Below are 14,612 nucleotides of genomic sequence, written 5' to 3'. Positions count from 1 at the left end.
GGCTATACTTAAATGTCTGGATCTTTCCGGTACCCACCTGCGGAACAGGGACCAGATTCAGCTTAAGTGGAGGAATGGAAAGGAAAATGATAGCTGTAACCTTAGAAGAGAGCAGAGTGGGTCCGGGAACAAATCGGGTTTAAAGATATTTTAATAAAATCAAGAAGAAGAAATGGGCCGGGCACGTAGCGCGTGGGCAGGGTAACCTCTGGTAATTAAAGGTAACTGACTGGATTCCCAGCGATGGCAAGCGGTTGAGGGGAATACAGAAAGTTGGGTGGACAGCTGAGATGAGGAAGCTTGCGGGTATGGGACACCAGCGCTGTCCAGATGGCGCGCCGTAAATTGCCTAATATACACGATGCACCGCCCTGGCGAGCTGGCTGAGAAGCAGCCAGTAGTAGGGAGCCGCCGCAAGGTGTACGTACTCGGCGTAACTTCAGCGCGAGGTGTTACTCTAGCGCTGGTTCTCCGTAAAGTGGCTGCAGAAAACACAGGACCGACTTCACTGGCACAACATGGGAGAGACTTTTATCCTGCAGTAGGCGTAGTCAGGCTGCTGCTGCTCCAGATGATAATGATGATGTTTAAACGAATGTAAAAGTGGCATTTAGAAAACATTTTTTGTGTGTGACAAACAGAAGATCTGACGAGTCACTGTTTGACCGGGTGAGACTTAGCAACACCTTGTGTACAACAACGTCGGAAAAGAGCAGCGCGTCGAGATAGGTAATAGTGCACTTCAAGTTGTAAAAGACTATGTCTACTTAGCGCAGGTAATAACCGCGGAGCCGAACCACGAGATTGAAGTAACTAGAAGAATAAGAATAGGGTGGAGCACATTTGGCAAGCACTCTCAAAATATGACAGGTAGATTGCCACTATCCCTCAAGAGGAAGGTATATAACAGCTGTATCTTGCCGGTACTTAGCTACGGAGCAGAAACCTGGAGACTTACAAAGAGGGTTCAGCTTAAATTGAGGACGACGCAGCGAGCAATGGAAAGAAAAATGGTAGGTGTAACCTTAAGAGACAAGAAGAGAGCAGAGTGGATCAGGGAACAAAGGGGGTTAAGGATATCATTGCTGAAATCAAGAAGAAGAAATGGACATGGGCCGGGCATGTAGCGCGTAGACAGGATAACCGCTGGTCGTTAAGGGTAACTAACTGGATTCCCAGAGAAGGCAAGCGGGTTAGGGGGAGACAGAAGGTTAGGTGGGGAGATGAGATTAAGAAGTTTGCGGGTATAAATTGGCAGCAGCAAGCACAGGACCGGGTTAACTGGCGGAACATGGGAGAGGCCTTTGTCCTGCAATGGACGTAGTCAGGCTGATGATGATGATGTGTAGAGATTGAAAAAATGCTTCACATTACAAAAGTAGACGTTAAATAATGTACTGATTCACTCATGCAGCATATTTTTTGCTTTGTCGTCTGCGTGGTACGAAATGAAGTGGAATTACGTCTGTGTTATGGCTACTAAAAAAAAAATTCCAAGATTACCTCTGAATTTCAGATTGTTCAAGCTACCACACAGCCCCACACTTCTTGTTGTCGCGGAAGGAGCGTCGAAAGGGATTCCATTCGTTTTTTTTTTTGAGTACGCACTGCGTTGGATATTTACTGCATTTTCGCCGACCAGAGGATATTCCTTAAGATATGTGGATTTTGTCACGATAGCAACTGCATGGACTCTCGGTGGGTTTTCGCTGTCGCCGTCGTGTTAGGCATCAAGACCAAGTGGATAATATCGTCGCGCGCATCGTGCGTTCTATCCGTGACTAAAAGTGCGTGAGCGGTGGCGATGAACATGGCTAAAGCAGAGATAAAATGACCTTTAAGCATGGGTTGCGTCCTTAACCTTTCTTGAAGTGATAGTAACTTCCGAACACCATGAATGTTATTTTTTATTATCTATTCAATAATTACGTAACAATAATTACCGTCACACGGAGGGCGTATGCGATAACATCAACTAGGGGGGCGAGGTCTGCTGTCGATTGCGTCAATTGCTCCTCAAGTAGGAAACACCCAACACTTTGTCCCGTTCCATGGCCCCGACAAACAATCAAATATGGTGGCAAGAAACGGCACACCAACACCGGAGCAGTCAAGGGCTGCGCTGTCCTACTCGGAGCCTTAAATGGGTACTGACACAAAATTTCAGGGCCGAGATAGCCTATGGGGTCAATTCTTGTGAACATTCGTATATAACTTGCAAGATATCAACAGCGAATATAGCTTGAAAGGTATTTTAAATAAATTTTGAAGTTTGCGTGAGCGACCGACTCCGTAGCGCTATAGACACCCTCTGAGGTGACCCCGAGGAGACCCCCTACTTCCCTCACGTCACCACGCTGCGGTCAACAAAACAAGATATGATGACGTCATAGCCATCATTTTTCTTTTGCCGCGTTTGTTCCCGAAGGCTGGTTGCGAGGACGTGGCCGTGGCGCACGCTTAGAAAGTTTTGTGTTTGGCGACATTCCATTTCCTATTCGAAAGTAATTCTTGATGCGGATCGTGCGGAAGCGCGTCATAGTTCTGTGTGCTGAGGTGGCCACGAGTTGCACACGCTAGGTGGCGACAGTTGCACCCAGATTTTGGAACTCTCTCAAACCGAAATTGAAACAGAATGATAATGGGGAACCTGCAATTAATTATTTATGACGTGCTGCAGCAAACGATGTGTCGTGTAATTACCAACAGCCCTACAGCAACGAATTGCAGCAGAAAAACGCGAGGAAAATTTTTTTGTGTGTGTCATTACCCCTTTAAGAGCAGCTCAAGCTTATCGACAGAGCTCGCAGGATGGCAAATGCCTATAGGGGCCCTGGACAGAGAGCTACATTTTTGCCGGGAGAACTCTTCTGAAATAATTTTTTTTCATTCAATTCTTAAACAGAAAGATAGTGCCCCACTCTTTTTTTAGGAGTGCGTGAAGGGAGTCAGAGAAAGGGCGGGGCTGAGTTGCTTGAGCAGCAACTTCGAGAACTTTAATCATAAGGGCGTGGATCTCGAGTGCTTGGGCATTTGCTATCTATACAGACATCAGCAAATGGCTCGTGTACCTTTGTGCGTGCTGTGCTCGCACTGCTTACTTCGCGTTAGGATGACAGAGAGCACAAAAACCGCTTCGCCGTATTGAGCGGCCGCACTCCCTTACACCAACGCCCTGTATTCCGCGAGATCGGACCAAAGAGACCCTCCCTTACTTCGTATAACATGATAGCTTGTTGCTATCGCATTCATTGCTTAGACCTTGCGGCGAAGCTGTTTCTTTCCATGATTTGTTTTGCAGAGACAGTCAATGGTGGACATCTTTCTGATAATGGACAACATATTCAAATCGGCCCACCTTGAACTACGCAGAAACGCTTCGGTGCTAGTGAAAGAACCGACCAAGGTCCGTCTTCTGCTTAAGGCCTGCGGGGAATGGGAAAAGTAAGCCAGCAATGCTATCAGCACCTTTATTCTTTTCTATCTTTTGGAGAAATTCATGATTCCGAGCCAAAATGAGAGAGAACCTGAAGCTAGTTCCAATTACCTTCTGTAACGTTCCAAATATACACTTAAAGATGCGAACATTACTAAAAAAGAAGGAAGTCATGTTACACATTTTAGTGACGCATAACTTTCGACGTGTGCCTATACACGTAAGCTTCCTCTCGAATATCATTGCACTCTCCGGATTGTCGTGGGAGGCGTGACTCTCCAAAATACAGTTCACGTGTATCTCTGAGCGAGTTACTGTAGAAAAAAAAGGCGCTAGTTTTTTTTTTGAATTTATTGAGTTAGTTTTTTTTTTCAGGCACATCGTTACGAATGTACTGGTCTGGCATGCGTTGCAAACTGTGGGAAAGGACGTGTTACCCAGCGTCCAGAGTATGGGCGCCTCTTTCAAGAGCCATTTGTGGAAAGTGAAGCGGACCAGCCCGCCGCAGACCATAGTTTGCAACACCGCCCTGGCGAATGCGGCGCCATCACCGTACAGCATGATCTACATCCTTAACTTCTTCAACGAGTCAAGCATGAACATGGTGAGATACCAATTTCCTTTGTGTGTGTGTGTGTGTGTGTGTGTGTGCGTGCGTGCGTGTGTGTGCGTGCGTGTGTGTGTGTGTGTGTGTGTGTGTGTGTGTGTGTGTGTGTGTGTGTGTGTGTGTGTGTGTGTGTGTGTGTGTATCTGCCTTTATAATTTGTGACAGTTATGTCTGCGTGTCCGAATTTATTTCTTGAGCTACCTTGACGAATGTCACTGTTTGGTAAGAGTAGAAGTTTCTGAGAGCTTGTTTGATCAAATTGAACTACCTTAATTCATTCTCTACGGACAAACACACAAGAGCGAGCCCATGCATCACCCACCCATTTCCCAAGTTTTCGACCACAAATTAACGACATGAACATGCTCCTGCACCCCCCGCCGTGGTGGTCCAGTGACTATGATTCTCGACTGCTGATCTGCAGGTCGCGGCATCGAATCCCGGCCACGGCGGCCACGTTTTCTGCACTTGAACATATTTTAACACAGCGCACAACTACCGGCCTAGCTTGCAGTTCATCTGCACATTTTCTGTGGAGGCGAAAATGCTGGAGGCTCATCTGCCTAGATTTAGGTACGGGTTAAAGAACTCCAGGCTATCAATATTTCTGGAGAATTCTACCACGGCGTCTCTCATAATCACATGGGGGTTTCAGGACGTCAAGCTCAATAATAGTTATTACTACATGCATAGTCCGCACCACTGGGGTAGCTGAAAATTTATAATGCTCACCGGCCCCCACAACCGCCACTGCAGAAATATTTAAGCATTCCATGTCTGTATATGAGGGAACATTATTAAAAAGTGGTTGACCCCCTCCCCTCCCAATGCCCTAAAGATATGTTTGGCTACGTCACTGTCCTTCTCAAGGCATTGCTAGAGCGCAGCTTAGTTTGATTGATTGATATGTGGGGTTTAACGTCCCAAAACCACTATATGATTATGAGAGACGCCGTAGTGGAGGGCTCCGGAAATTTAGACCACCTGGGGTTCTTTAACGTGCACCCAAACCTGAACACACGGGCCTACAACATTTCCCCCTTCATCGGAAATGCAGCCGCCGCAGCCGGGATTCGAACCCGCGCCCTGCGGGTCAGCAGCCGAGTACTTTAGCCACTAGACCACCGCGGTGGGGCGCGCAGCTCAGTTTGAGTGCGAAGAAAATATGCTACGGTCAGAAAGGGAAAAACGAGCAACAATATATGAGCGCTAAGCTTCCAGCTTTTTTATTGCGTGATCCTATACGGCACATAGCTCATGGCTGCACACGTGACACCGCACACATGACAAAACCGTAAGCGTGTGGCGCAGCACACGTTACCAGGAAATCTAGCTTTAAGCTGATATAAAATTAACAATTCTATATCAACACTTCTCAGCAAACACCCCAGAAAATCGAGCTGTTTCTTCAGATAAGGCTATGAATGGTGTAATCACACACAGCTTCGCACCTTTTGTGATAGAGTTTACATCAATAATCGGTTATGTCATCCTTTGATCAGTGTGTCATCTTTGGCTGCAGTCGAAAGCAGTTGACAGGTCAAATTATTTGGGCGAACTGTATTCACCGCCGCAGAAATTATCAGAAGCCGTCCTGTACAAGAAGAGTCACAAAGATTTGTCGCACGCTGCAATTGCATTCATTCTGGCGAAAGCGCTGGACGCTAAGCTGGGAGATATGGCACGGGAAAAGAAAATACGTCACGCGCGCCTAGTGGCCTTGAGAGCTTTTTTTTCTTTTTTTGAATATGTGGCTTTCAGTGGACGCAGTTGTGGACAAGTCACGGACTCCCGCCAAGGCCCGAGTAACGACCGAGCTCGCCATGCTTCAATAAACCAATGACTGATACAATAGCTTTGACAAGTGGTCTTTAAGATTGTAGCGTAATTTATCGAGAGAAGAGAAAACAGTTTGCAGCTGACTAGGAATCTATTGTGAATTCCACGCCGCGTGCTGCGCTCTAATTTTGGATCACGTGTTCTTGGGTGCCTTTACTACCAATTGGCAGCGTTTTCCGACCACGCTCAAAAAGAGTTACAGGGCCCCTTTAAACATTGCCATGACAAGTCCGGGTGAGTGATAGCATGAGCCACTTTCGACCCTTCCCTCCTTCTCCTCCTTATAGGGGGGGGGCGCCCCTTGTCTCCCGTGTGCGCAAGCCTACAGCTGACAGCATGGCGAACGCAATAACAATTCAGAAGTTAACAGTGTCTTGAACATTATTCTATGCTGTAAATTATCTGAAGTGTCTAACGCAAACGACACCTCTTATTCATAAATGAGGCGCCTTTCAATCGAAGTGCATACATGCTTCGAATATGCTTCATTCGTGTCTTCCGCACGTGCTTTCAGGCCAAGGTAATGATAGATTTCCAGCAGAGCTTATTTTTTGAAGAGCTGAAAAACAGCAAGTGGATGGACCAATTATCAAGAATGCAAGCTTTGCAAAAGGTAACTAAAAGATCCGTATCTTTTTCTTGTGTGTTCACTACGTGAATTGGTTAACCGTGGTAAAGGCACTGCTAATTTAGGATGATAGACTCCTTATACATAAGCATACGAGCCTTGATGATTGCCTGTGTTCGAAGGTATCTGCTCCTGGACGTGACGAAGCGTGTCGAGACCTGCTAACTTTATCAAATGAAAGTGATTTAGCCTCCCGTTTATATACACTGTTGACACTGGAGCTGCTTAAGAGTCAAGGGGAATCTGTGGGGATCGTCGTCCGCACTTTCAATACATCGTGCGGGGGCGGAGCATGACAAGATGGAGGGAAAGAGTTAGAGATAAGGGGGTGAGAAGGATGCCTGGTGTATTGAGCCTGGTAGAGAAAAGGTAGGGATGTGGAGAGGGTGAGACTATTTAGGGAGAAAGAGAGCGAAGACTAGCTAGGACGAGTGTGAAGCACGTGGTGGGGAGAGGATAATTGCCAGCAACGCTATTGGCTGCATTGATAAAAGGAAGTGTCCAATGGCAGCACGCGCTCGAGCACAGGTAGAGCAGGTGAGCGAAGAGGAAGAGCGCTCCGAGCGTTGGCGAAAGCGCCGGGCAGGGGTGGTTATGCCAGCTGTGCCGCTATTTAACCAACATTTGTAACGTTATGTCATTTGAAGCTGCACGTAAGTTTTGCGTATCCCTACTTATTATTTTCCAGCATACGTCATATCTAACATCGTGTTTTGATTTCCTCCAAACGTTTCCTATACTTCTTTAAGAGTAGGCCGACGTTGTGGCCACCCTGCTCTCTCCCTATTTCTTCTGTGCCCTTGCGCGTTTATGTATGATTATAAAATAATACTGATGAAACTCACAAAAAAAGAACAGAAGACACCCTTGCGATGCCATTGAAGGACTGTTGACACCACGTTTTTAAATCTTCTTTTTATTGCGATAGCAAGTGCTTGGACAATCTCGGCTGGTTTTTCACCGTCACTGCCACCGTCGCCATTATTCACCGTATAGGTATATCTATCTATATATATTTACACTAAAAAAGACAGAAAAAAACACCCGCACTCGGTGCCCGGCTCGTCGCGATGCACCAACGTGCGCTTATCTCTGGCGCGTACTTCACCCCGCAAAGGGGGATGTAGATGCTTGGACGCGCGCGCTTATCCTTGGGTGGGGAGAATAGTGTGCCTTCGGCTTTCATTGTAACGATTGCGTTAGTTGCCGGGCCCACAATGGTCACTTCGGTCTCTGCACAGGTCCAGTTTGCGAAAAAAAAAGGCGTGCTGTTCATACACAGCGAGGTATAACAACTGGGACACTTGTTAGTTTGCACTCATCTGTACCTGTGATTGCGTTTCGTGCGTTGTTTTCGGTCAAAAAGCACGTTACATGTCGACCGGTAAATGTAGTTAGTTCACTCTCGTCATGTGTGTGTTGTTTTCGTGCGTAATTTGTGTGCTCCGCGTTTCGATCTACTTGCTGTTCTCAGCATGACATTTCAAGTTGTTGCTGTCGCATTCATTGCTTTGCCCTTGCGGCGAAACTGTGACTTTTTTTGTATTACAAAACGCTCAGGTCATCATAATAAAACAGCGTGAAGCCTGAGACCATTGATAATGAAATTCATTCATTTTTCTCGTGGCTTTAATTATGTGCCGTATATGAACTGTGGAGGAAAAGATGTGTATCTTGCTGGACATTTAGCTTTCTATTAAAAGAGGTGTATATGAATAGAAAAATGAACCAAAAGCGGATTATTCTTCATGCATCTGAATTTCTTTCAAACGCGTCGTGTCTCTAGTACACACAAAAAACATACACTTTCGCTAAGCTTGTCGAGTTGACCCAGTATTCTGAGCCGTGCGCAGCATGCCAGAATGTATTTTTTGATCCACCTAGACTGCAAATAACGAGGTTTTGTGAGTTCTTTTTTTAGATAGCTATTTGAGAGAGAAACTTTAATGCAATACTACTAGCACTTACTCTGAAACATTGGAATACTTCATCCATGCTAACGTAACTGTCAGTCCGTTAGGCTGGCTAAATAGCAGGAATTGCCTAACCATAACTTTAAGATAGCAACTAGAGAGGAAAATAATCGATAAAAATATGTGACTGATCCCTTTGCCTAGAAATCAATGTAACATGAAAGTGGAACGTTTCTTCACGGAGGAAGTTCAGCGTTCGTTGTCCATTGTTTCGCCACAAGGGTGGAGGAACGAATGCATACAGCAACAAATCGTCATGTTACGCGAAACACGACGAGCAGCTCAAAACTTGCAGCACTCACCTCAAGCAAAAAAAAAGCACACACGAAATCAGCATAAACGGGACGAGAGCCGACGAAACACTGTCCCATCTCGCCACACTTAAAGCGCGCTGTTGAAACAGCATGAAAGACCCACGATACGAACGCGCACGTATACACTGGACGAGTGCAAACAAACGTCACAGTTCTTAAGACTTCGTGCGTGATCAGCGCGCTTCTTTTGTGAACGTGGCCGCGAGCGAAGTGACCTTGGTGCTCCCCTGAATAGAGCGAAGTGACCTTGGTGCTCCCCTGAATGGAGCGAAGTGACCTTCGTGCTCCCCTGAATCAAGAGAAGCGCGCACGTGCGATTACGTCTGCAGGGGTGACGCGCACGCATCGCAATGCGACGGGTGGTAACATTTAGAGCACGCCCTTCGCGCCATCTCGCTACTGATCACTAAAACCTGCTGAAGCTGCTGAGCTACGAGGACCGCCAATGGCATCTTGGACTGAAGACGTTGCGGCTTAGTACTCGTATCAAATAAACAAACAGTGCTACGGTGAACTCACGCGCACGAAATCGCTTTGCCGGCACATTCGACGTTTCACGACCACGATCATTTGATATTTGGACATAAATATCTACAAAGTAAACGCTTATCAGTCGAAGATGGTGGCTCCCATAAGTCGAAAAGAGAACCGTGTATATAAATAGCTTGCCGTTAGCAAGACGGACAGCGTACGCTCTATGGCCTAATGGCTTTACGCCGCGCGCTGCGAAGCGAGCTGTCGTATGTATACATATAGGTTCGAAGTTCCCGATGGAACTTTTTCTTATCGTCTTTTTTTTTCTTTGCAATATGTTAGTGTATAATTTACAACGTCATATGTATGACGAAATAGGTCGGTGGAGCTGCAGTAAGCCCCGCCATAAAACACCTTTCACGTTGGAAAGTTGTTGCGTTTGTTCATAAGCTGCGGAATATTTCATCTATGCTAAGATAGCTGCGCTGTTTAATTTCTTCCAGCTTTTCTTCAGAATGCACCGAACTAAAAAAATTGAAAAAAAAGTTCCAGGTGTGTGCGAAACGCACAGCACAGCTAAGCTCGAGCAGTGGTCGCTTTAGATCCTCTTGCTAAGCTGTTGGGGGTATATACTAACAAAAGTACACTTGCAAGGGACTCCCTAATCATAATTTTGGCCAAGTTGAAAACACCCACTTTACCATCATTCATCCTTCTGCGGTGAAACTGTGTATCCACAACACGTCTAGGCATTATGTGAGCTTCGCTGATGATGTAGCTGAAGATGGTGAATAACCATGTCTGAGCCATCTGTAATAGGTGGAAAGCTTTAAACCGCACACTCATTGCGCACTTTGCATTGTGCGACGCCTGGTTGCGATTTCACTCTTCTGCCGCGTTATATGACATCAATGAACGTGATATCCCGTCCCACATGCATGAAGTCGAAATAGAATATTTTTGCGCAGCATTTGAAACACTCGCGTGGTTGTGCAATAGAAGGGTCCCCTCCCACGCAGAGAGTCAGGGTTCAAACCCTGACCCTCGCTCATCGCGTGCGGTAGCGGTTACGCACACTGGCTGCGAACTTCTAAGCCACCGAAGCCGGCCATTGATGGAACCTCATAGCAGCTTTCGCTGCAAAAGTGCACTTATCTCAAGTTAGGTGAAACATTTCGTAAACATTTCAGTGTGTTTGCTCACCTTTTGTACGATTTGCAGCTTACGAAGTTGAGTTCTGTGGTTGGCTATCCTAAGTGGATCACGGATGAAAAAATGGTCGCTTCGTACACACCAACGGTAAGTTAGAGCTGCTTGCGGCGCCTTATTACTGCGCATATTTTACCTCGCAGGTTTTGCACGCGCAGAAAAGGTGGAGTGTGGATACTTGTGTTTCGCCCTAGCGCTTACTTCATGTTTACTCTGTTGGGACCTGCTCGTTAAATATGTTTACAAGTTTACTTCATATGTGCTTAATATCTGTCGGTAATATTAGGTGTTAAGTGATGCGTTATATAATGTCAAACTGCACAGGAGAGTCGAGGCCTTCGTCATGCATTTCGGTCATATGCCCTCACTTTGTTTCTATCTCTCTTTTTTTTTCGTACCAAAAGGAAAATGGATTTTTGCTTCAATCACATAGTTGTTGGCCAGTGTCAAAAGTTTTCATCGGGCACCAGGATGGTTCGGACAACCAGGCCAGGAATACAGCGATACAGGAACACTAAACGTGTCATTTGAAAATCATGTTATGAGAAGCAAGGCCCAGATAATAATGAAAAGAAGCGTACTCGATGGTCAACCCAATAGCCAATGTTCGCGGGGCGCAAATGCTGGCGCAAATGCATCACTGTACGCCATATTTAACGAATTCAACCCACTTTTATTCAGCGAAATTGCAATAACCCGCGAATTAGCTGTGTACCATATTTTGTCTGCGGGCCCTGTATTGCTACGGACGTTTATCACGTTGCTGTTCAAAGGGACCGACAACTGACCAGAACGTGTGACTATACATCATCGTTGAAATGATAGTAGAATATAGTGACAAATTCCAGCATCATTTTCGCATTGTGAGAATGAATGTATAAATTGTAGGGAACAATGCGAGACGACGACAACGCAGCCAGCAAGGCAAGCCGCAGCGTTGGTGATAGACGCGTGCTAGAGTTACTCTATATGCTACCTTTAGTTAACAGATAGCATATACAGTAACTCTAACGCTTGCGACCCAAGCTTGCGTTTGCTTGGATTTCGGCCTGCTGATGTTCCTCGGTCTGTATATACTGACGTTCTTCGGCCTCTCAGTTCGTTTGTACGTGAATAAATCACGTTACAGAGAGAGAGAGAGATAAATAGAGAGGAAAGGCAGGGAGGTTAACCAAGCTTGGCTCGGTTGGCTACCCTACACTTGGGGTGGGGGAAAAGGGGAATAATAGAACGAAAAGAGACAGAAAAGAAGAGGAGTAAGAAAGAGAAGCATAAATAGTCAGCTCGAAACTACACAGCACGGCCTCTCACAGTTCTTTCACAAGCGGTCGTGAAGTTTGGTGTTCCTTAAAAAGTACAAGAGGGCTTTCGTGGCTTTGCGCGTAAGGGAAGCCGTCGGCCAAGGTCCCAGGATCTTCTCTTCTGTAAGCGGCCGTGAATCCAGCTGACAGAGCTTGGCTTCCATATTACGTCGTTTGGTCTGGTATGCTGGGCAATGACATAGAATGCAGAATAAACTTTATTTAAAGCAAGTCAGGCAATTTTCTTCGGGCTAGGTGGAGGAAAGATAGGGGGGGGGGAAGTAAACGAATGAAAAGCTCACTGTTTGCAGCATGTGTTGTAAACGTGTGTGTAAGGCTTCATACTTTGCTGCGTGTAGAAATATTCCTATCATGAACGTGTCTCGCGGTGTTTTTGGCGTTGCCATTCTATGTGTAGACACTCTGACTGGTAGAAGGACTGAAAGCTGGATCAGTCCTTCTATGTTGACCGCACTTGAACATATCTTCCATTCATGTTTTGCCAATAACAATTCAGTTACGAGTCAGCGCTGCGGTTCGTCTCTTCTTATCTTGTGTCCGCGTAGTCGTGCGCTCTGATAAAATATGTTCACCTCGGACCGGTAGACTTTCGGTAGCGATAAAGAATATAGGTACCATAAAAGTGGCAAGTTAGGCGGGACTGTAAGCTTAGGGTGGCACCCCGCCGCGGTGGTCTAGTGGCTAAGGTATACTCGGCTGCTGACCCGTAGGTCGCGGGATCGAATCCCGGCTGCGGCGGCTGCATTTTCAATGGAGGTGCAAATGTTGTAGGCCCGTGTGCTCATATTTGGGTGCACGTTAAAGAACCCCAGGTGGTCAAAATTTCCGGAGCCCTCCACTACGGCGTCTCTCATAATCATATAGTGGTTTTGGGACGTTAAACGCCACATATCAATCAAAGCTTAGGGTGGCGTAAACAGAAAACTCCAGGTTTCGACAAAGCCGTTTGATGTCATGCGAAACCCTCCTGTGAAGTGCAAATCCCACAGTGGATGATAACGGCGCCCGGTATCTCTCTTTGCAATGAGGTGATAAACATAAAGCACAGTATTCGTTTCAAGAAATAAAACTACGATACAAGCATCAAAACCGCGTGATGGATTATACGGTGCCTGTGGGCATTGGGAACACCCTCCCACGCTGTCATGATATGCGCGGTAGGTTCATCTGGTGCGCGATGTTTGTGAGTTTGTGCTGTGCCGTACGCCGACGAAGATGACGATGAGACAAGGAAAAGGCGGAATCGTGTCGTCAAAGTCAAGCCAAGCCAGGATGAGAGAGAAGAGGAAGACGACGACGGGGCGTTCGAGAAGAAGGATCGGAACGAAACAGTGGCAGGCTGAAGCGCTCGTCGGGTCGTGGTCCCGAAGCCTACCTGTACCTGTGGTCCGCACGAGCCTGGCTCCCTTCTACCGTGTGATCCAGCAGCCGGCGCCGGTCCGTTGTACTCGGATCCGGGCGTTTTCCAGACCTGGGCCTACTACTGGCTGTCCGGGACGTGCTTGCCACACATCGACTCTGCCTCACGCTCCGCTCCGACCAGGCCTGAGGCATCGCTGATGTCGGCGTAAGACGCAACGCAACGCATCGACTCATCTGCCTTCGACGTCACACGGTGAAGTGTTTCAAACCTTGTGCAGTGCAGTGGGGGACTACGCTAAGCGTCAGACCTTGTCTTTCGAGAACGTGTGTCGTGCTCGTACTTAAGGCAGTTCTTCGCTGTTGCCATGTAACACGCCAAGCTTCTTTATCGGTTTTTTTTTTCGTGGCATTAAAGCCTTATAACTCAAGTTGCAAATGTCTTCGTCAGTCTCGACAACGATTATTTAAGTTGCCGTGATTACCCGAACCTTATCCCTCACACACGCGTTCACTGTAAATATTAGGTTGCAGCTGCTTTCGAAGGTGTCGTTTGACGTGATTCGAATCTCTCGTGGCCTTGCCGCGGTGGTGTAGGTGGCTGCTGACCCGCAGGTCGCGGGATCGAATCCTGGCTGCGGCGGCTGCATTTTCGATGTAGGCGAAAATGCTGCGTCTGCTCAGATTTAGGTTCACGTTAAAGAACTCCAGGCAGTCAAAGTTTTCGGACCCCTCCACTACAGCGTCTCTCATAATCATTTGATGGTTTCGAAACAAAAAAATTCGCATATCAATCAATTAATTAATCAGTCAATCAAGCAATCAGTCAATCGAATCTCTCTTGGAAGTGAACGCGAAGCGCATAACGGACGATAACTGCACCTGCAAAATGTACAAAGCACGTTCCTTCTCCCCGCTTTTATATATGAAGGTAGACCCGTCTAGCAACTCATTCAGCTCATACAAGACTGCCATGGTAGATCACGGAAATTAGAGACCAGCAAAACAGCCTGACCACAGTGCCCAACGAATTGAGCAGTTCTCGCCCAAGAAGCCCAGTGGAAGCGCCTTGAAGCAGACAGCGCTGCGAAAGGACACAAGTATTACGCTCCCGAGTTGATCAATTTGATCAGTTCCCGACGAGGACATAACAAACTTCAGTGTATGCAGTGCGTCTTCTTGAGATAAAGTCAGCCAACCACGCTGAACAGGTCGTGTTTGGATTTGGTACTCGCCAGGGATGGGGCGAAGTAGGGCGCGGCACCAATCACGGTCTACCATATAGCGACCACAAAGCAATTATCGGTGCCATTACTCAAAGGTAATAATAACTGATACATCTAAAACCGTATCAATGCAATTTCAGCTTATGTATGGGTGCTGTAAAATGGTAGCGTATCGATATAGTTGGTATTTCATGTTTACACTCGAAAAGCGCCGGAAATGGTGTC

General features: G+C 46.7%; 1 protein-coding gene across 3 annotated transcripts in view; it reads left to right on the top strand.

Moving 5' to 3' along the window:
- LOC119163862 (carboxypeptidase D) overlaps window positions 1-14,612 on the top strand; it is a 129,828-nt gene that overhangs the window by 99,833 nt on the left and 15,383 nt on the right. For all 3 annotated transcript variants that reach the window (XM_075888914.1, XM_075888913.1, XM_075888912.1), the window contains 4 exons: window positions 3,302-3,444; window positions 3,812-4,040; window positions 6,397-6,495; window positions 10,493-10,570. In XM_075888914.1, coding sequence (XP_075745029.1) covers window positions 3,302-3,444; window positions 3,812-4,040; window positions 6,397-6,495; window positions 10,493-10,570 — 549 coding nt within the window. The remainder of the gene's footprint in view (window positions 1-3,301; window positions 3,445-3,811; window positions 4,041-6,396; window positions 6,496-10,492; window positions 10,571-14,612) is intronic.

The sequence above is a fragment of the Rhipicephalus microplus genome, chromosome 3 (assembly GCF_043290135.1).
Source record: "Rhipicephalus microplus isolate Deutch F79 chromosome 3, USDA_Rmic, whole genome shotgun sequence".
Classification (NCBI taxonomy): domain Eukaryota; kingdom Metazoa; phylum Arthropoda; class Arachnida; order Ixodida; family Ixodidae; genus Rhipicephalus; species Rhipicephalus microplus.
Note: the sequence above shows the minus strand (reverse complement) of the source record. Positions and strands in the feature narration are given on the sequence as shown.